Raw genomic sequence first — 12,332 nt, 5'->3', positions numbered from 1 at the left:
GGTGGGTGACAGTGTGTGGGCTGGGGTGCCACAGCCACAGGTGGGGCGCTGCCCGTCTGCCCTGCTCTCCCAAGAGCTGACGTAGCCAGTGTTCAGGGTGGTAATTTGAGGAGGACATTCTGAGTGGTGTCTTAAGGTCAGTCTTGAGTTATGACCATGAGAATGAGGAGGGGGTGGGAGAAGGGCTATGTGGGCTCCCTCACAGCGTTGTCTGTCTGGAATCGTGGGGTTCTGGAGACAAGATGACCCCTTGAAGATGAGCCTTACCTGGTCCTCCAGGACGGCGGCAGTCTGGGGCCCACTGGAGCTCGGAGCTTCAGAGCACGGGCTCGAGCTGGAGCTTGATTTAATCTTGCGTTTTTAGGCGAAGACCCATGCCCTCTGAGAGTCTATGGTCCTTGGTGGATGAGGCTGAGTGCAGCCTGCCTGCTGGTGGCCCTGGGACTGGAGTGACCATCGCCCACATACTTGAATCCCAGGGCCTGCCCCAGAAGTTGCCGTCCACACAGGACCTGGCAGTCGGCCCCCGGATGCCGGATGGTTTCCTCTTGTAGGACTGAGGTGGCCCACGTGACTCTTGCTTTGTGGCAGTCCTTTTCAGATCAAGCAGAGTGGGGCCGTGTGAGAAATGCCGAGGCAGAGCAGGCCTGCGGTCCCTGGCAGTGAAAGCTTGGGACCCTGGGGCGGAGTTCAGAGACCTCGGGCAGCAGCATGACCACAAGCGTGAGAAACTCTCCCACGTTCTCAGATTCTATTCTCCCCAGTCTGGACGGTCCAGACGCCTGATGGCTGAGCCAGAACTGAGGGAAACCAGCGACTGGCCTGTCATGCTGGGGCCCAGGTGTTGGCAGTTTTGGGATTTGTAGCATCATACAAGTTAAGAAGCAGTACACCAATGTAGAAGCAGCAGGGTCTGCCTGGAGCCGTGAAGCTTCCAAGGACCCAGATGGAGCCCTGTGGCACCCCGAAGGCTCGGTGCCCTAGAGGTGCATGCAGCTGCTCATGTTTCAAGCGGGAGAACCTCTGTCATTTTGGGGTCTTTCCTGGGAGAGCTCCACTGGCTGGTTCATCCGACATGGCTCCAAGTCATCAGATCCAGGGCGAGTGCCGTGTGGTTCCTGGGGCAAGGGGCTCAGGGCTACGCGACTGGCATCCAAGGGTCAGCATTAGCTGTTCCAAGGCTGTTTGGACAGCTGTGCCAACCCCCTGGTGGGAGGTGACCCCTGGGAAGCAGACATGCTGCTTTCTGGACATAGCAGCTTTGTGAGAATTTGGGGCGGGAGAGAGAACTGGGAGCACCCGAGTTCACCTGCAGGCAGCAGTGACCTCACGTGCGTGGTTGTACCATGAGGGTGGTCTCAGTGGCTTCCCCGAGCTCTGGCGCCCCACCCAGGCTGCCCTTTCCTCCCACACAGCCACCCGCAGGTGGGCTGGGACGTTAGCATCCTCTTTGGGTCCCAGTCCAGCTTCAGGAGTGGCTGCAGCTGGGGGTGAGGATAGCCCAGGCTGCTGCTGTTGGGGGCGAGGCTGCCAGCGCCTGGGTCCCTCATCTGCACTTCTCTTTGGGGTGAAACCGTGGCCACGGGGTGCCAACACGTAACTGCAGCACCACGGGTGGGGAACAGGGGTGTCTGTAAAGGGACGACTTGGAGAAACCCAGGGGTGTTTACAGGCAACACTGCTGAGCGGGGCAGGTGGGCTTGGGGCTGCTGGGGGGGGGCAGGCCGGCTGCCCCGAGTGTGCCCTGCTTGTCCCCACTTGCACCCACGTGTCCCATGCAGGGCTCAGGTTCTGGGGCGGGCAGGTGGGTCAGGGGTTGGGGTGGGAAGTTCAGGGCCTCAAGCCCTGAGAGGATGGTCCTGCTGGGTGAAGAGGGAGGTCTCCTCCCTCTAGGGGTCCAGGGTGAGGTGGCTTCATGGAGCACTCGTGGGCCCAAATCAGACTCCTGCAGTTCCCTACATCTCACTCACGTATGTCTGGTTTATTCTTCACGTGACACGGTAATTTTAAAAATTAGCTTTCTAAAGAGAAATCACTTGCTATGTGCACAAACCTCACATAAAGGTAAATGTGCACAAACCTCACATAAAGGTAAATAAACGCCACAGAAAGGAATGGAAATAGTTAACTGGCATTAATAACACTGATGACAGCTCACTGCTTTGGTTTTAATTTTCAGGCGGCTGACAAGCTGATAATCACAAATTCAAAGGTGCTGACATAATTTATTAAATACAAACACATCTCACATTTTATATATTATCCATCAGGTAAAAATATATTTTTATAAATTCATGACTTCATAGCCCATAAAGAGTTACAGAAAGACATGATTTTAAATCACTTAGAACAAATTCATGACTCAAGTGTAGACATCGAGTATTTACAGCACTTTCAGGAAAGTGGTCACAATTGGTCAGCTCTGGCAGCACAGCCTCGGTCAGCGTGGGAGGCGCCCACTCACCCCTGAGCCAGCAGCTTGGCCCTGCAGCGCTCCCGGAGCCTGGTGATGGTGGTCATGGGCAAGCTGCCCGGCTCGGAGAAGATTTTCTGGAACAGAAGTGGAGTTCGTTTAGAAACCAACCAACCAACACGTTTCTACCTCAGCTGTCCCATTAAACGCTAGACTGCGGCAGACGGACAACAGACTAAAAACTGCAGGCCTTGGTCCCCAGCCGGGCAGACATCCCCCGGTTTGCCACATCCCATTTCTGCCCCAGAGACCCAGGGCGGCAGGTCGGCTGCCTGACAATGTTAAATCAGTCAACTGAAGCAAAGGTCACCTGTTTCCTTTAGACTGTTTTCAAAGTGAAAGAGAGGCACCGCGACAAACCAATCAGTGCTCACCGCAGACACCAGGCAGAGGAGAGCCGCCAGACCTGTCCACGGAGCCCCGGGGCTGGATGCTGGGCCCCAGACACGCTGCCGTCCATTTTAGCAGCGGGCCTCAAAGGCCGGCTGGCCAGAGGGGAGCACCCTGTGGCTTGAGCATCACTTTGCCTGCACCCGCAGCCGAGCTAACGGCATCAAGGCGAGACCCCACACAGCCAGACATCGCTGGCCCACGACTCAGAGCTGTGGTCAGCTGCTGCGATGGCACAGGGTGAGGGGGCTCTGGGCACATGCGAGTCCCAATTCAGGCAAGCGTTCGTTCCAGTCGGGCGTGAGCACACGGCAGGCAGGGGGCAGGTCCCAGTGTGTCTTCTCAGATGTTGGGATGTTTGCGGGGTGAGCAGACGCGACCTGTGCTCTCCTGAGGCCACGTTTCCGCGTCCCCTATCACATTTTCATGTTGTGAATCAAATCCATAAAGTCAACACCTCGGATTCTGAAGTCACGGGCTCCAAGCCCTTGGAATTAAAATCAGGTAACGTCTTGTCCAATTTCTGTTTTAGTTGGTTTTTTTAATTGTGCTAAAAACCACATAATATAAATTTACCATCTTAACCATTTCTAAGTGTACAGTTCAGTAGTGCTAACTGTATTCACATTGTTGTGTATCAGATCTCTAGAACTTTCCATCTCCCCAAACAAAACTCTGTCCCCACTAAACCCTAACTCCCCATCGCTCAGCCCCTGGAACCACCATCTACTCTCTGTCTCTTATCAATCTGACTCCTCTGTGTCCCTCGTGTAAAAGTAGAACCCTACAGCATTTGTCTTCTGTGACTGCCTTATTTCAGTAGAACGTCCTTAAGGTTCAGCCATGTAGCCCGTGTCAGAATTTCCTTCCTTTATAAAAAGGCTGAATAACATCTCATTGTATGGATGGACCACGGTCTGTTTATCCACTCATCTGTTGATGGGCAATTGGGTTTTTTCCATATCTTGGCTATTGGGAATAATCCGACTATGAACATAGGTGTACAAATATGTGTTCAAGTCCCTGCTTTCAGTTCTTTTGGGTATCTACTGGATTTGCTGGATCCAGTGGAATTGCTGGATCCTCTGGTAATTCTGTTTAATTTTTTGAGGAATTGCCATACTGTCTTCCACAGGTGCTGCAGCATTTTACATTCCGAAAAACAGTGCACGAGGGTTCCAATTTCTCCACATCCTCGCCAACACTTATTCCTGTGTTTTGACAGTGACCATCCTCGTGGGTGTGAAGTGGCATCTCGTGTGGTTTTGATTTGCATTTCCCTCGTGATTAGTGATGTTGAGCATCTCTTTACATGCTTGTCAGCCATCTCTATGTCTTCTTTGGAGAAATGTCTGTTCAAGCCTTTGCCTATTTTTAAATGGAATTATTTGGGTTTTTGTTGTTGAGCTGTAGTTCTCTGTATGTTCTGGATATTAACCCCTTATCAGATATGTGGTTCGCAAATATCCTCTCCCGTTCTGCAGGTCTTGTGTTTCCTTTGCTGAGTGGGAGTTTTTAAGTTCGAGGTCGTCCGGTTGGCCTGTTTTTGCTTCTGTTGCCTGAGCTCTGTTCTCGTAGTTTTGACCCTTTAACTGTGGGTCCTGTAGCAGCTCTGAAGCCAGTCAGGGCTGTCCGTGACCAGACTAAGGAAACTGTAAGAAACCAGATTTGAGAAGTGGAAGCAGGAAGAGACTCAGACTCATTTCTAGTAAGAGAGAAACCACCCCACGATGAGGAGGAAAGATGGTGCCTTGGGGAGGGAGGGAGAGCTGGGCACCAGCCCACGGCGGCCACAGCCTGGGGCTTCAGAGGCCAGCGTCATGACCAGCATGAGAACAAACATTTTAGACTGGGGGACACGCCATCGCATCTTTTATGCATAATAATTTAATAATCATTTGTGCAGTTACCGCTGAGAAATTCACGGTTATAAATTAGGCCAAGTGTAAGGCTGCATTATAAAGCGTTTAAGAAATTTCATTCCAGAAATTCTTCGGTGGGTCCGTAACACACAGCACCTAAGGTCGGGGTAGAGCAGTTAACGTGGTGACGCCCACGTTCCTGAGAAGTGGGAAGTAACTCCAGTCCTTGCGATGTGCCAGGACCTTGGTGTCCAGCTGTCCGTGTCCCATTACCCTTGCACTGAGCTCCGACGTGAGACCCCCGTGTTTATTCCCCAGGAAGTTCCAGATGTTCTCATGAGGACTTCTCGGAGGTCTGACATATGAACTGCAGTGCTGCGATGATGTGTCTAATACAGAAACACAAGCACGACTTTGCAGGGATCAGTGACAAAGTAGGACCCACTGTCCCAGGGCCGCCACCCCGCCAACTCCCCTTGAGTGGCTCCATCTGCTCTGTGATGACACACAGCATTTCTATTTCAACATGGTCTACGTAGACAGGAGGAACCCGCCCAGTGCTCTTGTGATCCTCTGTGCTTCCCTCAAGCCTGCTTGGTGCTCAGGGCCCAGAGCACCTTCGGGCAGAAGCCCCACAAAGCCCCGCTGTGGATGGCCATCCTCCTGCAACCGGCGCGCAGGCAGGAGACCCGTCACCTTGCTGCCTCTTGCACTTTACAAATTCCAGCACTCATTGAGCACTTACTGTGTGCAGGTACTCTGCTAAACACAGCCATAAATAATGCCTGTTAGAACTCAATGACCCGAAAGCATCATGCTGAGTAAGAGAATCGGGAACAAAACGTCACACGTGACATGTCCACAAGAGGCAAATCCACAGGGACAGAAAGACTGGTGGTTGCCAGGGGCTGGGAGAGGGAGGAGGTACGGGGTTCGCTTTTGGGGTGATGAGAATGTTCTGGAATAGTGATGATAGTTGTACAATCTTGTGGACATACTAAAGGCCTCTGAACCGTACATGTTAAAAGGGTGAATTTTATGACATGGGAATTCTACCTCATTAAAACAAAAACCCTAAACAAACCTAGGATGCAGAACCTATTATGATCTCCTCTCTGTGATAAATGAGGAAACTGAGCCTAAAGGGATCATGAAACCAGCCAGCAGTCGTACAGAACGGGCCAGCTGTGATGCAGCGTCCGGCCTACAAATTCCTGGACGCAGGGCACAGACGCGCTGAAGGCCTGGGAGAAGCTCCCTCCGCCGTCTGCCGCTTGGATTTCCCCATGACTCCTCACCAAGAGGCGAGGCCACCAGCCGGTCTGGAGACTTCCCAGGACAGAGGAGTGGCCCCTTCCAGAGGACGCACACTGTCACGGTGACAGGCTCCAGCTCCAGCTGGCCAGTCTCCGAATGGGCCGGTGACAGGTCTGAGATTTCTCCTCCGTCATCACCACCTTCCCTTTGTCGAGGCCGCTGGCCGGTGAGCACAGCCGGGTAGGAGCTGAAACGTCAGTGCTCACGCCCGCCCGCCCGCCCGCCCGCCCGCCATTCAGAGGATGCACGGGACCCTGGCGACTGTGTGTCCCTGCACGGCAGTGAGGCAGGAGGTCATTCTGTTCCTCCCGAGGCGGAGTAGAGGCAGCACCCCATCCCTTACCGGGAGCCCCAGGACAGAGGCCCCGGGTTTTTCTGCTCTGCCCGAGCTGCTCCCTGGAGCCACCTGCGTGCTCGCTTCACTTCCAGTGCGGCAGGGAGAAGCTCGGGCACACACTCTGGCTCAGTGTCCTCGATTCTTCCTAAGACAGCCCCACCATCAGAAGGCGGCCCCTCAGTCGCCCGCTGGCTGTCGGTGCTCCCAGGCAAAGCCGCCTCAGCATGGTGGCTTGCTCCTCCGGGAGGCGGGAGAATCACCTGGCAGTCCTGGGCCCGGAGATGACGTAGCCATTGGTGCCTCTGCTGCCTCCTCTGAATTTGTCGGTATTTCAGGTGGGAAGGTGAAAATCGGGATGGGCTCAGCATTCAAGATCAAGGCCGCCCAGGCGCCGGCACTCACCCCCCACCAGGGTCATTCCGGCTTCGCTCCCGGCCTCTCGCCCTCTTCCCACTAGCCCAGCTGAAACCTGCCTCTCCGGCCCAGCCTCTACCAGCCTCTGCAGCCTCATCCTCCTGTTGGATGCAGCTCCCACTCTGTTCACTCAGTGGACCTGAGTTGTCTACATGGCCTGCGCCAGGCCCAGACCCAGCGGGGAGGCGCCCGCCTCAGGGAGCTGCCCTTCCAGGTGGAACAACAACAGACAGTGTGAGCCCAGCAGGGCCTGGCGAGAAGTGGACAGTGGTCGGGCCGCGGAGAGACGGGGAACCTACCACAGACGGTCACGAGGAAAGCCCTGAGACCACGGGGGGCTCCAGGAAGGGGCAGCAGACCGAGGCCCCGCGCTGCGCCTTGACTCGGAAAACTCCACCTCCCAGGCCTGGGAGAAACTGACGTGCAGGTTGGACAGGTTCTGCCTTGCCTGCTTCGGCCCGGTGAACCTGGACCGGCCCTAGAGGGAGTCCCAGTGGCACTGGACCCGCTCCCCTCAGGGCTTATGGTGCAGGAGTTGAGGAGCAGCCACTGGACTCCGGGTGGGTGGCCACCACGGGTCTGCCGGCCGGCCCCAGGGTCCAGGTGAAGATGGGCCTGGAAGGGGCTGCTTGAGAGGGGAGGGGTCAAGGGGCCTGCAGAGACGGAGGTCCAGAGGGAACGCAGGGACAGACGCTGCGCCAGACAGACAGACGAGCAGAGCCAGGGCACCCACGCCATGGGCCGGGCAAATAGCCGCAGACTGCACTCACCTGCATGAAGGTGTGACACTCGGTCACAAACCTCCCTCTGGTGATCTCCTTGAACTTCTCACAAACGTCTGCGAAACTGGTGGCTTCCAAAATAAAAGCCTGGTGTTGCTTAATCAGGGTCAGGGCCACCCGGAAGATGATCTTTGAGCCTTCGTTGAACAAACAATCCCAGATCCGAAGCACCGTCTGCAGAGAAACAGGGCAGAGCATCACTGCGCGGCGGCCCCGGCAGCCCTGCCCCAGCAAGGCGCGCGCCATGCTCACCTCCACGGGCAGGATGTCCACGAACAGGCAGATGAACCATCGAGACACAACCAGGGTCCACAGGACACCGTGCCCGTCCATCAGGGCTGCCACCGCCGGCAGCTTGGTCCTCACCAGCTCCCCGAGGACCTCCTGGTCCGTCTTCAGGCCCAGCATCGCGGGGCTGTAGTAATCTGCCCCGGGGACGAGACGAAAAACCAAGAAACCTGCATCACTCGATCCACAACCACAGCCCCCGACGGCCTGGCCCCCGATCCTGCTCAGCCAGGGATGGAAAACAGGGCTCTCCGTGGAGGACCCTTTTCAGAAGAGGAGGGCAAGGCCGGAAGGAGGCCCCAGGCAGGATGCCGAGCCATGCAGATGTGGGGACTCCTGGGAGCAAGTCCCAGAGCAAGGTCCCCGGGTGCCCCTGCTGGGCGTTAGTTCAGACCTGCTGGGGGTAAGCAGGCATGTCTGCACACCCACCTTCACAGCAGCATTATTTCCCCTCACCAAAAGGTGGACACAACCAAGTGTCCACCTACGGAGGCGGATAACAGAACGTGTCTCTCTATACAAGGGGATATTAGCCTTAAAAAGGAAGGAAATCCTGACACCTGCTCCAACATGGATGGATCCTGAAGATGTTATGCTGCATGAAAAAAGCCAGTCACAAAAAACAAATACTTCTGTGAGGTCCCTAAAGGAGTCAAATTCATAGAAATGAAAAGTAGACGGTGGTGCCGGGGTGGGGGGAGGGGCGGTACGTAGTGGTTAATGGGGTAAAGTTTCAGTTTGGGAAGACAACAGTTCTGGAGGTGGTGGTGATGGCTGCACAACAGTGCGAATGTGCTTAATGCTGCTGAACTGGGCACTTACAAATGGTGAGGACAGTAAATTGTATGTTACGTGTATTTTACCACAATAAAAACACAACTGTGTAAAATCTGTAGGCAGCAGCCACCTTTTCCCGTCATCCCGAGGGAGGGAGAGCCGGCAGCCATGGCCATGCCGCTGGTCTCAGTGGCCTTCAGCAGCCGGGTTCTGGCCGCCCGGGCTAAGTGAGGCTGAGGGGGCAGGGGCGGGCGCAGGGCCTCCTGAGCTTCGGGGACAGCAATGCCCGACAACGAGCCCCTTCCTGGGGGTGAGACAGGTCCCAGTGTGGAGGCTGCCGGGCTGAGCACAAGGGTCCAGGCGTAAGCGAACCTGCCCTCGCCTGCGTGGTGCTGGGTGATTGGGCCTCTCCTGGTGCCACCAAGCCATCCCACGCACACTCAGAGTGAGGAAGGGGTGGGGCTCGTGGTGGGCGCCCCCCACACCCCCGTGCATCCCCAGAGCAGATGGTGCAGGCACATAAATTAGTGTCATAAAACACAATTTTTAATAAGTCTTAGGTTTCTAATTCCCCGTCTGGCTGGTAAAATGTGTGCCCTCTGTGGGGTGGACTTGAGTTTCAGGAACAGCAGTGGCTGCAGCCATGATGGCCTCCCCAGGAGTGTGCCAGGGCCCCTGCGCATCCGGGGTTCCTCTGAGCACAGAACACACTCTCCCTTGCTTACTCGTGGTGTGTTCTTTATTTCTCTCTTTCCTGTATTTTTTGTTATGAAGACGACGCTTGTGACGAATGTGGACATTACAGGAGAGTTTCAGTGACACGTGCAAGTGGCCTCACAGCCCGCCCCCAGGTAACCAATCCCCGCTCAGCAGTCTGATGGGCGCCCCGTACTTCTGACACCGAGGACACACAGACTTATCCTGCAAACAGGACCCTGCCGTACACTCTGGAAAGGTGCTATTCTTCCCTTTCCAACCTCCCGAGCCCTCCGACCTCACACTTAGGCCTGCCCTAGATGGCGCCTCTGCAGGGAGGGGCCATGACTCGAGGGGTCTTCAGACGGTGCCCACCCACATGCATGTGCTCACGTGTGCAGGCGAAGTCTGCACGTGGAGCTGCTGGAGGCTCTCCTCGCCGCTCTCGGAATCCTGCGTGCTTCCTCCACCTCAAGGGTACGGACGCTTCATTACTTTTACCAGAAATTCTAGAAGAGGCCAACGTGTCCCCCCCACCCCCACATCCCGAACACAGAAGGAGGAGGCCATGTTTAGTCTAAATATTTCTCTTCATTCCCAATGAGGGCTGACGGCTTAACTGGGAGAAATTCCTTTCACTCCACTTAGTGGCTTGGGGGCCTCGGAAAGCAAGACCCGCTAAGGGCAGCTCACTGCTTCTCCACCCAAGGGCCTGGGCACCGGCCTGCAGCCGGCGGTGCCCACAGCTCTTTGACCATGTGCTTGGAAAGACAGACAGACCAACACTTCCAACAGCCTGTCTATCATTTGAATGGACATTTGTCTTGCCAAAGAACTTTCCAGCTTGTTAATGTGATGTATTACAATAAACTTTAATGCTTAATTTTATTTTATTATTTTTTTATTTTTTAGTGAAGAATATTAGCCTTGAGCTAACATCTGTTGCCAATCCTCCTCTTTTTACTGAGGAAGCCTGGCCCTGGGCTAACATCCGTGCCCATCCTCCTCTACTCTCTATGGGACGCTGCCACAGCATGGCTTGACAAGCAGTGCGTAGGTCCATGCCGGGCTCCAACCCCGCGAATCCCGGGCTGCTGAAGCAGAGTGCACAAACTTAACCGATGTGCCACTAGGCTGGCCTCTTTAATGCTTAATTTTTGATAAAAAAAATCAGTAAGTAATCCATGTAATACAACAGGAAAATCTGGCACACACATTCTGTGCCAAACACAGAATCCTGTCCTGCTGCCCATATCCAGTTTGGCCGTTCACCATGGCAAAGAAACGAGATGTTCTTGTTAATTATTTTGGTTAAAATAGAATCATTATAAATATTGACATGACATTGTGGTCATGTTACTAATTTTCAAAGAGTAGGCACACAATAAACTATGTTCAATACTAAAATACCCTGAAAGGGCTGGCCCGGTGGCTTAGCGGTTAAGTGTGCGTGCTCTGCTACTGGCGGCCTGGGTTCGGATCCCGGGCGTGCACTGACGCACCACTTCTCCGGCCATGCTGAGGCCGTGTCCCACATACAGCAACTAGAGGGATATGCAGCTATGACATACAACTATCTACTGGGGCTTTGGGGAAAAAAAAGGAGGAGGATTGGCTATAGATGTTAGCTCAGAGCCGGTCTTCCTCAGCAAAAAGAGGAGGATTAGCACGGATGTTAGCTCAGGGCTGATCTCCCTCACACACACACACACACACACACACACACACACACACACACACACAAATACCCTGAAAATAATTTAATAGAAGTCAATGCAGTTACAAAACACCAGGGATTAAAAGAATTCTTCCCTCTCATATCCTTCTTTTGTGTCTCTCTCGAAACTTTTTTTTTTCCCTTTTTCTCCCCAAAGCCCCAGTAGATAGTAGTATGTCATAGCTACACATCCCTTTAGTTGCTGTATGTGGGACGCGGCCTCAGCATGGCTGGAGAAGCGGTGCGTTGGTGTGCGCCCAGGATCCGAACCCGGGCCGCCAGTAGTGGAGCACACGCACTTAACCGCTAAGCCACGGGGCCGGCCCCTCTTGAAACTTTTTAACTGAGCAACATTCTGGTCCAGCTGGGGACAAGGGAGCACGGATTCTGTCCCCAGTGGAGAGTGTCCCGAGAGCCACCCCAATTCTGGAGTGACGGCGACCTCTCAGAGGGAGCCAGGCTAAGCACAGGAGCCATGAGGGGATCTGTGAGCTGCCAGCACAGCGCGACCTCGTTCCAGTTAGAGGCTTACAGCAGCTTCCAAAAACAGAGCTGTCACCGTCCCCCCCAGACTGCCACAGGCCTGAGTGCTCACCGGGCGGGGTCACTGGAGCCTCCTCAAGGCTCTGCCGTGCAACAGAGGAGGAGACAATCTGCATTCCTCCGGCCCTGCCTGCAGCCACCCGAAACTGCTGCGTCTGAGCCGGCGATGTTGGGTCTGTGCTCAGGAACAGAAACACCCTAAGCAGCCCCTGAACTGGCCTCGCCCCCAGGGCCCGGGTGATGTGCCTCTGGGCAGTCCCGCCTAGGCCAACCACCCGAGGGCTGTGTCAGCTCATGGGAGGGCTGCCCCTGCCGCAGTGCGGGGGGCACAGATGTGGACTCGTGCCCGTGATTATCACTGCTACACGAGTAGTACGTGGTGTAGCTGGGACTTCAACCTGCGTGTCTAACTCCAGAACTGGTGCTCTTCAGCCCAGGGCGAAGTCCTGCCTGGGAAAAGGCGATGCCCGGCCACAGGAGCAGGGCGCAGGTGGTGGAAGATGACATGAGGGCTGGGAGAGCCCCCACGGAAGTGCATCAGCAGGACACGGGGAAACACTGGCCCGGGCCCAGGTGCAGCGGGGATGAACGGGCCCAGGGATCCACCCCCTCTGGCCCTCAGGGCTGTGAGCCCACCACCTCATCTGAGCCACACCTTCTGGCTTGAGCTGGGGTAGTTCTGTGAGGAGCAATTAACAGCCTGTTTCCCTGTTTCAAGGGAAAACAGGTCAAACCA

At 55.0% G+C, this 12,332-nt stretch overlaps 1 protein-coding gene across 3 annotated transcripts in view; it reads right to left on the bottom strand.

Annotated features, from left to right (window-relative positions):
- Positions 1-2,209: 2,209 nt before the first annotated feature.
- Positions 2,210-12,332, bottom strand: part of GRTP1 (growth hormone regulated TBC protein 1) — a 29,925-nt gene continuing 19,802 nt past the window's right edge. For 2 of the 3 annotated variants that reach the window (XM_087435812.1, XM_087435809.1), the window contains 3 exons: positions 7,828-8,000; positions 7,564-7,749; positions 2,557-5,114 (listed from right to left, as the gene is read on the bottom strand). In XM_087435812.1, coding sequence (XP_087291938.1) covers positions 4,995-5,114; positions 7,564-7,749; positions 7,828-8,000 — 479 coding nt within the window. In that variant the 3' untranslated portion in view covers positions 2,557-4,994. The other variant, XM_087435811.1, reaches the window with a different exon arrangement.

Source organism: Ceratotherium simum, chromosome 10 (assembly GCF_057802395.1).
Source record: "Ceratotherium simum simum isolate JZ-2026a chromosome 10, ASM5780239v1, whole genome shotgun sequence".
Lineage (NCBI taxonomy): Eukaryota > Metazoa > Chordata > Mammalia > Perissodactyla > Rhinocerotidae > Ceratotherium > Ceratotherium simum.
The sequence above is the reverse complement of the archived record's forward strand: the minus strand, read 5'-3'. Positions and strand labels throughout refer to the sequence as shown.